At 51.7% G+C, this 13,055-nt stretch overlaps 1 protein-coding gene across 2 annotated transcripts in view; it reads right to left on the bottom strand.

Annotated features, from left to right (window-relative positions):
- Positions 1–1,878: 1,878 nt before the first annotated feature.
- ASH2L (ASH2 like, histone lysine methyltransferase complex subunit) overlaps positions 1,879–13,055 on the bottom strand; it is a 29,794-nt gene continuing 18,617 nt past the window's right edge. For both annotated transcript variants that reach the window (XM_056116724.1, XM_056116723.1), the window contains 6 exons: positions 7,158–7,325; positions 6,280–6,473; positions 4,824–4,916; positions 2,811–2,909; positions 2,105–2,164; positions 1,879–2,015 (listed from right to left, as the gene is read on the bottom strand). In XM_056116724.1, the coding sequence (XP_055972699.1) occupies positions 1,908–2,015; positions 2,105–2,164; positions 2,811–2,909; positions 4,824–4,916; positions 6,280–6,473; positions 7,158–7,325 (722 nt within the window). In that variant the 3' untranslated portion in view covers positions 1,879–1,907. The remainder of the gene's footprint in view (positions 2,016–2,104; positions 2,165–2,810; positions 2,910–4,823; positions 4,917–6,279; positions 6,474–7,157; positions 7,326–13,055) is intronic.

Here is a 13,055-nt window from a genome sequence, read left to right on the forward strand (position 1 = left end):
GCTGGGAATCGAACCCGGGTCGGCCGCGTGCAAGGCAAACGCCCTACCTGCTGTGCTATCGCTCCAGCCCCATTCTCTCACATCTTTCTAAGCAAGTTTTGATGAATAAAAACTACCTTACTTCGCTTTAAAAAAAAAAAAATGTCTCCAACTCTGATAACGAAGAGGCTATCACCAAACCAGCTGTGAGTGAGCAGGTGCGGTGCCTGGGGGTGAAGGACAGGCCTTAGCCTGCATTTATACAAAACTGAAAAAAGCACCTGGCTACTTGTTAGAGGACAGACAGATCAGCCAAAGGTACCATTGTTAAATACAAATAACCATTTGAAATTTGGTGAAATTTAGCCAAACCTTGGAGGCCAGCGATAGGGCAGTGGGTTAAGTGCTTTCCTGGCACTCGGCTGAGCGGGTCTGACCCCCAGCACTCCACATAGTTCCTGAGCACCACCAAGCACGAGCCCTGAGTGCAGAGCCAGGAGTAAGCCCTGTGCACTGCCAGGTGTGGCCCCAAATCAAGAATTTTAAAGAAAAAAATTTGGTCAACCTCAAATGAGTAAACAGGCATGATTTGTGGTGAATTTGGCACATACTAAATATCTCAGTCTACAAAAGGGAGGTGAGGGCCGCAGTGCTAGGAAGCAGGTAGGGACCTGGCCTGGCCTTGGCTGGCCCGGGTTCCATCCCAAGCATGGATCTCCGAGCAGAGCCTGGAGTAAGCCCTGGGCACAGCTGGTGTAGCCAAAAAAAAAAAAAAAAGGGAGATAAAAGAAACCTCCGCGTGACTCTTGCTCAACTCAATTTTATCAAGACTGGCTGTGGGCAGGGTGAAACAGGAAGTCGAGACTGAGGGACCATCTGTGCAGATTCCCGACACTGCTGGTCTAACATCACTGGGGGCCGACACGTCAGGCCGGGGGCCTTGAGCGCCCACCCCCATCCCACCCTGACACATCTCGGGGCCAGCACTGGAGGGCGCTGTGGGTCAGGGCTCGGAGCAGCGCACAGACCATCTGCTCCCCAAAGGGCATCTCATTCTACACTTGGAGTCTATTCTGAAACCCACCCTCGGTCCTCGGCTATCGCAAAGGCTGATAAGGCAGGAAAACCTGCACTCACCAACACGCTTGCTCAAACAGAAGAGCTGGAGGGAGGCCACGAGGCCTTTTAAACTCGCTCGCTTCCTTGGGATCCGATTTTCGTAGCTGTAAGGGCGTATTGGGCTGGCGGGGGAGAGTGAAGTGGCAATGAGTCCTGTCACTCACTGCCTCACTCAGCCCACGTTCCCAAACCTGTCGGGGAGAAACCTGGCCGGAAGGGAAGGAAAAGTGCCACGCCACGTTGAAGACAAGTTTTATTGGGGAAGTTTCTGATGGTTCAGGCTGCAAGCACGCTCCCTTCAGGGAAGGTCCACAGGCCCAGCAGCCGCAGACGCCAGTGTCAAGTCTACTTTACACTCAAGAACACAAGCCCGCCCCTGGGGAAGGTGTTCCGGCGTGGTCTGGAGTGGGCAGCCACTGACCTCAGCTGTCCTCACTGTCCACCGCTTCCTGGAAGTCAGGCCGGGTGATACCACTGAGCACAGAAGGACATGGCCTTCCACGAGTGGTTTGGACAAGAAGCTTCACGCTTTAGAAGACGCAGTGAGACGACAAGTCCCAGTGGTGGGGCAGGTGGCACACAGCACCAGTTTTACAGGGGGCTCGGGCAGGCAGGGCAAGGGCAGCAGGTGTTGGCAAAGGGCACACAAGACAGAGCAGCCAGCAGGAGCGAGGAGTGCTTGAACCTGCCCCGGCCGGGCTGAGCTGCCTCTTCCAGAACACATCTGCGGCGTTTCCCAACACCCCCCACCCAGCCCGCCCCGTTCCCCAGAGTTCAGGTCAGCAGAGACAAGAGAGAGAGGGTCCTGGTCAGGGTTCCCAGGGGGGACTCCGCCTCCCGTCCACTTCCGTCTCCACGTGATACAAGACGTCAGCCAGGGTGTGCTCCACCACGGCGCCCCAGCCCATGTCACTCATCTGGGGGAGGAGAAGAGAGGGAACCGGTGAGGGGCGTAACCACAGCACCGAGCACGCGGGCACAGACCCCCAGTGTCAGCCTTACTCACTGGGCGGCAAGTGAGGTCCTTTGGAGGAAACTTGAAGCATGGTCCAAAGTTAATGGAAACCTGGGATCAGAGAAGCAGCAGTAGTAAACAGAACGAAACAGAGAAAAAGTTATGGGGCCAGGAAGAGAGTACAGTGGGTAGGGCATTTGTCTTGCCCTACATGGGTTCAATCCCCGGCACCTCATATGGCCCCCTGAGCACGACCAGGAATGATTCCTGGGTGCAGAGTCAGGAGTAAGCCTTGAGCATTGCCACGCATGGCCCAAAAAACAAACAAACAAAAAACAAAAAAAAAGAAAGAAAAAGATCAAGAAAACAGTGAAAATGTTAATTTGGACACAGTACATTTCTCTGTCCAAATGGAGCCTCGGGGGCCGAGTGTGTGCTTTGCACATGACAGGGGGCAGCCAGCCAGCGCGGCAGAATCCCAGAGCATGACTCAGGATGCCCCCACCCCACCCCCGGAATAAAATGTCAGGGGAGAGCGTTCCGAGGGAGGGTGTGCCCTCGGGGTTCGGCCCGCCTTGGGAACAGCCCCCCACCCATGAGCACTGCTGGGTATGCTTCCGCCACCTAGAACCCAAAGAGGAAAACCCTAACAGGCTGCGCTATTCCTCATATTTTGAAAACACAAATCAAGGGGGCCCGGAAGGCCAGGGGAGGGCCCAGGCCCATCTCCTGTGGCAGCAGTGGGCGAGGTACGCACCGTGCAGCTCTTGTACAGCGAGATGGCGGGGAAGTACACCCCTTCGAAGATGTCTTTGTAGGCCACGCCCTGATTGACGCCATTTTTATAGAATATTATCTGAAACAAGAGTCAGGGTTTTACTTAAAATTTCTAAACACAAGACAGGGCTAGAGAGAGTACACTGGGCCAGGCGCTTGCCTTGCACACAGCCGACCTGGGTTCGGCAAACACCTACTACGTGCTACTGTTCTGACCCCTTGAGCCTATCTTCATGTACTATTTTAGCTGGTCTTAAGATTTGTGCTCTATCCAAATTCCTATGCTACTTACACCAGAGAGCTCTATTATCACATGCTACATTGCGTTTCTAAAATTCCATTTGATGCCCGGGGCCAGAGAGATACAACACTGGTAGGGTGCTTGCCCTGAACGCAGACACCCAGTTTCGATCCCCAGTATTTCATACGGTCCCCTGAGCACTGCCAGGAGTAACTTCAAGCACAGAGCCAGGAGTAAGCCCTGAGCATCACCAGATGAGGACCCAAACCCAAAACAAATCTTCATTTGGGACCTGAGTGACACTACAGTGACAGGCTCAGGTTTGATCCCCGGCACCCCAAATAGTCCCCTGAGCCCCACCAGGAATGATCCCTGAGGGCAGAGTCAGGAGCAAGCCCTGAGCATCGCTGGCTGTGACCCAAAACACACAAAACAATTGTCACTGTCACTGTCCTCCTGTTGTTCATTGATTTGCTCGAGCAGGCCTAGTAATGTCTCCATTGTGGCACTTGTTACTGTGTCTGGCATATCGAATACGTCACAGGTAGCTTGCCAGACTTTGCTGTGCGGGCGAGATACTCTCGGTAGCTTGCCGGGCTCTCTGAGAGGGGCAGAGGAATCGAACTCGGATCGGCCACGTTGGCTGCATGCAAGGCAAACACCCTACCCGCTCTGCTATGGCTCCAGCCCAATTGAAAAATAAAAAATCCATTGGTCTCCCGTGGAATCTTACCCATCTATCTGTCTCCTTTCCTTGTAGCAAGTTCGCTCTTCTGCAAATTCAAAAGATTTTTCTTTTGAAAAATCTGGGTAGGATTTTCTGTCAAAGTTTCTCAGTCTTTGGGGGTGGAGAGACAGGTCAATGGGCTCTGTGCATGCTTTGTTAGTAAGGGGCCAAGTTCAATCCCTGGCCCCGCATGGCCCGACTACTGCTAGGGGGAGCCCAGGCAGAGCCAGAACAACCCTGAGCACAACTGCTGTGGGCAGACATCTTTCTCCTGCGCTCTCCTTTCCTGCCTCTCTCCTAAAAGTTCTCTTGACGACTAAATATTCTCAACCAATATATATGGACTTCAGAAAAAGTCACTCCTTTTAAAACATTCATTTTGCTTTTTTTCCTGGCAAGAGTTATCTTTTCCCTGCCTCGTCCTCCACAGACCTGTTTCCTTTTACCATTTTTTTCCTTAAAATCAACTGGCACCCTAGGTTTTCCTACATCTACATTCACTTCTGTGTCTGTAGTGGTGACAGCCCAGCAGTTCTGTAAAAGTATTTCCAGCCCAGAACTTTCCACCTCTCTTCTACTCTTAGTCGAGTGGCCAGTCCAGGTGTGCCACCTGAGCTACGATGTCGGTAGGTATGTTCCCGTCAGCCCTGGGGAAGGCAGGCAGGGAAAGTTCCAGAGACACCAATGGTGGGTGTCTGTGCCTCCAGATCACACACAGCAAGGCCAACATCCTCGCAGCCCGTGCTCTTCCCGTCTCAACTGTTCTGACAATCTTACAGGTTTTCTTACTGGACCACTGTTTTACCCTCGAGAATGTTCCCGAAAGAACACCTGTCACTCACTGCTGGCTGCCGCCCAGTACCAGAGAAAGAGCACACACACAGGCGGTGGCAGGGCCCATCCTGCAAATAGCTGGTTAGCAGAAAGCCCCTCCTTCCCCTCAGACCCTGTTCCTCTCCTTGTCGGTCAGTCGGCCCGGATCTTCAGGGACTTGCAGTTCTGATGTTTTGACAACTGGGACTCACCTCACTATGTGGAGTCTGTTTCAGGCTCTTCTCCGCTTTATCCACAAAGTCTTTTTCCTCAAAATACAGGTAACTCTTGAACTTTATCAACGCCTTAAGAAACAGCAGAACCCAAGAGAGGAGAATATTAAAGCACCAGCTACACGTGTACGTCACGATGTGAGAAGGAAAGAAGCCGAATCCTCCAGGAGTACCAAGACCTTGGGACCTAGAGCAGCAATTCCAAAATCTTTGCAGCTAACGTCCTAAGGCTTTTAACAAACGTGTGCCTTTTACAAAACACCTGGGGTGGGGCTGGAGAGCGAACAGGGGGTGACGTGCTTGTGTTGCACAACCCAGGTCCTATTCCCAGCACCTCATATGGTCCCCAAGGCACTCTCAGAAATGACCCCTGAGCAGAGATGGTAGTAACCCCTGAGTACTGCCAGGTGTGGTCCCCAAACCAAACCAAATTTAAAAAGTGCCTGGTGTTGGGACCCGAACGATAGCCTAGGGGTGAAAGCACTGCCTTGTGTGCAGCCAACTCCGGATCCACCCGTGATACCATGTGTTCCCTAGCCCCACCCCCCAGCACTGCCAGGTAAAGCTGGGAAACCCCAGAGACCCGAGTAGCGGCCCAGCCTCAGATCCACCCAGCTGGCTGGGAACTGCCGAGGGTGGCTCAAAGCAGGGAGGGCAGGTTTCACATGCGGGAGCCCCCACTTCAATACTCAGCATCACCTGGTGCCCTGAGCAGACTCAGAAGTAGCCCCTGGGAACCACAGGGTGTGGCTCCCAAACTCAGAAGATACAGGAGGAAGGACTGGGTGAAACGGTAAGTCACGGCAGGCGAGCTGGGCTCTACTCAGACACTGGCTTAGGTCCTTCTAATTCTTCTTCTTCTTTATTTTTTTTGCTTTTTGGGTCACACCCGGCGATGCTCAGGGGTTACTCCTGGCCTCCTGGCTCTTGCACTCAGGAATTGCTCCTGGCGGTGCTCGGGGGACCATATGGGATCCTGGGAATCGAACCTGGGTTGGCCATGTTGGCTGCGTGCAAGGCAAGCACCCTACCCACTGTGCTATCACTCCAGCCCCAGGTCCTTCTAATTCTGATACATGTGAAAATGCGCAGAAGGGAATGCTGGGAAGAAGTACAGTCCGGCAAAGACCAGGGAGTGGGTGCAGGCATCAGGCACCGGCCGAGACACAACCCGGATCTGATGCCCAGCACCAGCCGAGCCAGGGCATTCCGAGCCTGCTGGGTGCGGCCCACCCTGCTCCCCCTAAAGAATGACAGGCCGGCAGCAGAGACCGAGCAGGCATGGCTGTGGGTGCCGCTGCCACAGGCCTCCGGAGCCAGCCAGCCCGTCATTCTATGCAGGCTCCATCTCCAGACACACACGGTCCCCGGGACCCTGCCGCTGTGCCCAAACACCAAAACACAGAACAGGCCAGAATCTCCGAGACCAACGCACCTTGTCTTTGTACGTGTCGGGCAGTGACCTCGCGGTCTCGGTGTCCTCAGGAAGATTGATGTAGAACCCCAGGACATCTCCCTGCCCGTAGCCCGACGAGTAGTGTTTGCCAATAGACTGGTGAAACTTGGTCCCTTTTTTGCTCCGCCAAGAATAGCTAAATTTATCATAACCTAAGGGAGCCTGAAGGTTACCTGCCGCAATTAAAAAAAAAAAAAGATATAAAAGCAAGTCAATTCCGGTTTGCTAATAAAAGGCTATTTTTAATTTTGGGGTCAGTTTTATAAAAATTGCTAAAAGGTTTCTTATAGACAAAGAATAACAGGGGCCGGAGAAGTAATAGAGCAGGCAAGGCATCTGCCTCCCATGTGGCGGACCCGGGTTTAGCCAGCACCCCAAAACAACCCCCTGAGCAGAGGCAGAAGCAAGCACCGGGCACTGCATGGTGGGGCCCACAACAAAACTGTCACTGTCACTCCCACTGTTCATCGATTTGCTCAAGCGGGCCCAGTAACGTCTCCATCATGAGACTTGTTACTGTGTTTGGCATAGCGAATACGTCACGCGTAGCTTGCCAGGCTTTGCCATGCAGGCAAAGATTCTCTCGGTAGCTTGCCAGGCTCTCCAAGAGGGGCAGAGGAATTGAACCTGGGTTGGTCACGTCGGCCGTGTGCAAGGCAAACACCCTACCCGCTGTGCTCTGGGAACTGCAGTGTGTCCATGGTAGAGCTAGGGAAGATCCCTCTAACACGCACACGCACAAGCATGCACGCACACACACACATGCGCGCACACATGCCTCTACACCCACCAGCACGGGCCCGGAGTCCTGCATCCACCACCCGCCTCTAGCAGGGCACAGGCACACCCCCACTCACCTAAGGGCTGGGACCACCCCAGCCTGGCAGCAGTGTCGGGCGGCATCTCGTCCACGGTGATCTCAAAGTACCAGGCGCCTTTCCGCACCCCGTGAGAAGCCCGGACCATGGAGTAGCCCTTCTCTCCAACCACAGTCAGCCGGTCATCAGAGATCTTTAACTGGGGAGCTGCAGTGACAGGGAAACACGCAGTCGGAAACAGATGAAATCTGTGGAAGCTGGGAGACAAATGCCCCAAAAATGGGTCCCTTCAGCTCCAGGAAAACAAGACAAAACCCAGAGGGACAAGGTTGCAGATCAAAGTCAGGTCAGGAATTTGAAATCTGAATTCAGGCGGCCACAGACACGATAGTGGGGAGGCGCTTGCTTCACATGTGGCCGACCTAGGTCTGACCCTCCGCATCCCTTATGATCCTCTGAGCGCTGCGGGGAGTGGCCCAGCAACAAAACAAAAGTAAAAAAAATATGAATTCAGGAACTTAAAAACCTCTCGACCTCAGACGCAGCACAAGGGGCCAAGGGATGTAACTCAGTGGCAGAGTATATCTCACGTAGGACACCTCAGGTTCAATCCCCAACCCCCCAAATTAACCAATTGACTCTTCATTTGGAAACTGACTTTCAATTTCAGACTTTCAAAAATAGGAGTCCTCAGGGTCAGGTGAGAAGGTCCAGGGGGGAAGAAATTTCCTATGGATCCTGCTGACCCTGGTTCGAATCCTGGGCACCACATACGGGCCCCTGAGCACGGAGCCAGGGATAGTCCTTGAGCAATGCTAGGTGTGGCCCCAAACCCCAAATAAATAAGTAACGTACTTCTCAGTGGCCCAGAGATAGCTCAAAGGGTTAGAACAACGCTTTGCAAACATGAACCCAGGTTCGGCCCCTGAGTGCCAGGAGTACAGTGCCCCCCAAATTAATCCTCATATGCCCTTCACTAATTTCCCCAAATGCCAACACCACTTAAGGGTCACGATATAATTATCAAACCTAGAAAATGAACCCAGCCACAACATTCTCAAATTAAGCCAAATGACCAGTTGCCTGGTCAGGAACTATGAGACCGCAGCCGTCACGTCTAGGTGAGTTAAGCAGCCACTCCCTTGGCTGAAGAGCAGAGCCCTCGGCAGGCAGACCAACTCAGGCCAGTTTCCTCCCCTTCAGACCAGGCCCGAGGCAATGTTGTACCTCTTGATGCTTAGTATGAGAAAGTGGGCATCAAAACAGCTCTACCTATTTGGTGGGTCACACCCAGTGGTGCTCAGGCCTTACACCTGGGGGTTCTGGAGGACCGTCCAGGGTAATGTGATAAACTGGGTCAGACGCGTGCCAAGCAGAACCTTATCTGCTGAACTCTCTCTCGAGCAGCTTTTGTTTCTGTTTTGGGGTCACACCCAGCAGTGCTCTGGGGATACTCCCAGCATGCTCAGGGCACCACGGACTGACAGCATAAGCCAGACGGAGAGTCGACATTCCAGCCCTTGAGTCGTCCCCATGGCCCCTAAATCCTGATTCTTTGGTTAAGGAGGAACCAAGCGGGTCTGTCTGTGAAGTTAGCATCTTCCCTTGGTAATTATTATTTTTGGCAAGATAAGCAGATACCTGAGACAATCAAGGGTAAGTGATCATGGATTCATGTTTCCAAAGTGGGCACCCCCACGCCCGGGTCACTACAATGGATGGGCAGAGAGGAGGCAGTAAGGTGAAACGGGGTGGGCTACTTCTGTTCGCTTACAGAAAACTGATTCAGGACTCTGAGGGCAGAGAATATGGCAGCCCGGCAGGAGGGCAGGAATTGGGGCAGCACCCGGTGCTCTGCACAGAGGCCGACAAGGTCTGTGTGAATGATTCTAAGTGCCTTTTGAGTCTTTTCTCTCAGAGTGGCTGGAAGCGGAACTGAGCTGGCACCTGGGCGGAGCACTGGCAGGAGCAGGACTCAGGAAGATGGGGTAGTGCCCACGGGCTCTGAAGCCCTGATGGCAGCACTCCTGTGTGGATGAACAGGCATGGAGCGCGGACCCCAGGTTCCCCGCAGCTCACCACCACTGGCAGGGGATCCCAGCAGCCACATGCCCCAGGTTAGCCCTTACTGCCACATATTACGGAGGAAAATCTCCCTGTGCACCAATTGGCTGGAGAGAGGACTTCCCCCGGTCAGCTTCTGTGGATTGGTGGCCCGCCCAGTATGCCCGAGCCATGCACGAGAGCTGCCCTGGCCCTGTTCCTGGCACCTGCCAAGGCCGCTGTAACCATCACCAGAGGGCCCCAAGGGCGCAAAGACGAGAGCGCAGGAAGCCTGATGATGTCCTCTGGCTGCCCCATGCCACCAAACTTCCGCCATGCCTTGGCCAGAATCCAACAACCAGGGACCAAGACTCCCAAGAAATTAAAACCACCAAAATTTAGGTACACGGGAGCCACGCCCACAAACCACCTCCAACCCGGCCACGCAAGCTCATCTGTTGACCTTGCTCCAGAATCTCATAAATCTTCTTGGACCCACACATGGCTGAATAATTTCAGGTACATCAGAGGGGGCTGCAGTGTCCGCCCAAACAGAGGCCCCGGCAGCTACTTGCCCATGGCCAGTCTCCATCGTTTTCAAGTGGACCTTACTGTGATAATCTGATGAAAATTGGGGTATCAGCGCTTTGTGACTGAAATCTCAAGGCTTTCTCGGAGTTGGGATGAGCTACCGCCCCTACCCTCCCTGCCCCCCTCTCCCCCCGCCACCTCCCTGTACTTCTGGAAGCCTTGGCAGTCACATCCACACCGCAAAGTCATCACCCAGTAAGAAAAAAAAGCTACTCCAACTGTACCTTCCTGATAGAAACACTGAGTTTCTATCAAGTGAACAAGCAAGATGACTACTTAGTACTTGTACTGCAAACCCTAACGCACTGTTGGATTACAGTTCAGGTTTAACACTGGGTTGTCCTTTCCCCTCCGAAGGGAGCTTAGGTTAACTGAGTTAGACCCACCACAGTGCTCCCAATTCCATCAGCACTCCCAATCCTGCTTACCCCAAACCTCTTCTATGTGTTCTTCTTCCCCTACCTGGTAGTCACAAATATCTCCAAGTCAGACACAAAACTTGTAAACTCAAACCTTCTGATGACTCTGGATTTTGTATTTGTAAGCAAAATCTTGCTTTTCGCCTTGGTTTATTTTAGAGCAATGTCCTTTTTGTATTCACGGTCACGGTCACGGTCCTCCCGTTGTTCATCGATTTTCTCGAGTGGGCCCAGTAACGTCTCCATTGGAGACTTTATTGTTACTGTGTTTGGTATATTGAATACGTCACGGGGAGCTTGCCAGGCTCTGCCGTGCGGGCGAGATACTCTCAGTAGCTTGCCGGGCTCTCCGAGAGGGGCGGAGGAATCGAACTCGGGTCGGCCATGTTGGCTGCGTGCAAGGCAAACGCTCTACCACTGTGCTATCGCTCCAGCCCTCCTTTTTGTATAGACACAGGAAGACAGATCATGACATGCTTTTGTGACTCTGAATAATGTTTACTCCTGGGCACCCATCATATTTACTTGACTTAAGCCTCAGTGGCCCTTAGACTGATCTTAATTCCTAACACCCCCAAAAGGTGAGTCCCACCGAGGGACACGGACGGACTTAGGGCAAGCCACAATCTACCCTGGCTTCAAAAGAAGCACCGTAAGAAGTATAAATTAAGAGCACGGTCATGGAACAAACTGTCATGACCCAAAACAAAGTAACTGGATAAGGACCCTGCTGGGCTCAGGAAAGACTAAGCTGGTCTGAGGACTGTGGTCTGGGATACACAGCGAGGTTTCCCCAGGAAGAGCTGCCCATTAGCTTAATCTCGGGCATCGATAAAAGCCTGCATCTCTGGGTTCATACTAAGTGACTAGAAATATTATTAAGAAATGAATCTAATAAGGATTGTTTAAATGGATTAGCACTAAAGGAAAGGAGAAAGCAATACGCCCTTAGGTGGAATTATGCCCTTGGGCGGATCTCCTAGATGAGATACTGTCCTTAGGTGGATCTCCTCAAAGAACTTCCCCTGGAGGGGCTCTACATCTGTTCACCATCTATGATAATATTCAACCACACCTATGTGTAATTGCTACCCCCAACCCTTCATGATTTCTCTCTAATTAAAATTAACGCTGAGAGATCTGAAGAAACGGCCACTCACTACCAACCACTAGTTACCAGCCTGTGGCCCCTGTTCCTTCATCCATCAGCCGGGGTGTGGGGAGTAAGGATGGTTACTGGTCCCAAACCCAACAGAGGATCCCAGGTCACCACGGGAAGGTGACACAGGCAATGCATGAAAAGAAAGAGAAAGAAAAAAAAAAGAAAGAGAAAGAAGAAAAGAGCCTGCCATGGAAGCAGGCTGTAGGCTTTGTAATGGTCTATCACACAGTGATCCAATTAAAAAAAAAAAAGAAAAAGATTAAGTAAAAGAAAAAACAAAACAAAATAACTCCAACAACCAACGTCTAGTAATAACTTTTTCAAACAGGTAGGGTAATACTAGATCAATGTTTGAGAAGCTCTGATCTAGATAGCAAGAAACTATGCTTGAGGCTGGAGAGATAGCACAGCGGGTAGGGCGTTTGCCTTGCATGCAGCCGACCCAGGTTCAATTCCCAGCATCCCAAATGGTCCCCTGAGCACCGCCAGGAGTAACTCCTGAGTGCAGAGCCAGGAGTAACCCCTGTGCATCGCCGGGTGTGACCCAAAAAAAAAAAATTATGCTTTTAAGTTTTTGGCCTTGACAGACAGCTAGTACAGCAGGTAAGTAACTTGCCCATTCCTCAGCAGACCCATGTTCAATCCCCATTACCTCATATGGTTCCCTAAACTCTGCCGGAGTGACCCCTGAGCACAGAACCAGGAGTAAGCTCTGAGTAACATTGGTGTAGCCTCAAAACAAAACAGACAAAAAGAATTTTCGGGGACAGAGTGACAGTAAAGCAGGTCAGCAGGGAGGGTGCTTGCCTTGCACACACTGACCTGGGTTCGACCCGGGGCACCAGATATGGTTCCCCAAACATCTGAAGTGCAGAGCTAGGAGTAAGCCCAGAGCACTGCTGGGTGTGGCTCAAAAACAAAACAAAACAAAACAATCAATCAAACCGCGCACACACACACACACACACACACACACACACACACACACACACAAAAAGAGACTGCTTTCATAAACTTGCTATTTTTTTTTTTGAGGTGCTAGAATCTCACAAACACAAACCATGTCCCTGGACCTACAATATTAACTTTAAAAAAGTATTTATGTAGGGGCTAGAGAGAGTACTGAGGTTAAGGTGTGTCTGGTCCTCAAACCCTGTTAGGAGCGATTTCTGAGCACAGCTGGGTGTGGCAAAAAAGGAAAGGAGAGAAAAATTTGTTTTTAACTATCCCTCCAGCCCCTGGAGTGACTTTTTTTGGGGGGGGGCAGCTTTACTTTAAATTTAAAATAGTTTTGATCCTTGATACAGATCTAGGAGTAGTCTCCAAGCCCACTGAGTGTGGCCCAAATGCTCCCCTCCAAACTCAGTTCAAAACAGATAAGACATATAAAGGCCTCGAGTGGTTTACATGACATGTATATATCATTCTACACAGGAAGGGAATGACAACAGTAGTTCAAAGTAACCCTAGTCCCAACAAAAACATTAAAGCTTTATATACAGGGGCTGCAGTGGGCTGGGCACTTGCCTTGCACAGCTCAACTGGGTTTGAGTCCCACCAGCAGTGATTCCTGAGCAGAGCCAAGAGTAAGTTCTGAGCACTCCTGGGTATGGCCCCCCCACCAAAAAAACAAAAAAAAGTAGTAATAAAAAAGCCCAGAAACTTTTTCTCTCTCATAGGCTGGAGAGGTAAGATGGGAAATAAGGTGTTTGTCCTGCACAC

The sequence above is a fragment of the Sorex fumeus genome, unplaced genomic scaffold (assembly GCF_029834395.1).
Source record: "Sorex fumeus unplaced genomic scaffold, SorFum_2.1 ptg000033l, whole genome shotgun sequence".
Taxonomy (NCBI): domain Eukaryota; kingdom Metazoa; phylum Chordata; class Mammalia; order Eulipotyphla; family Soricidae; genus Sorex; species Sorex fumeus.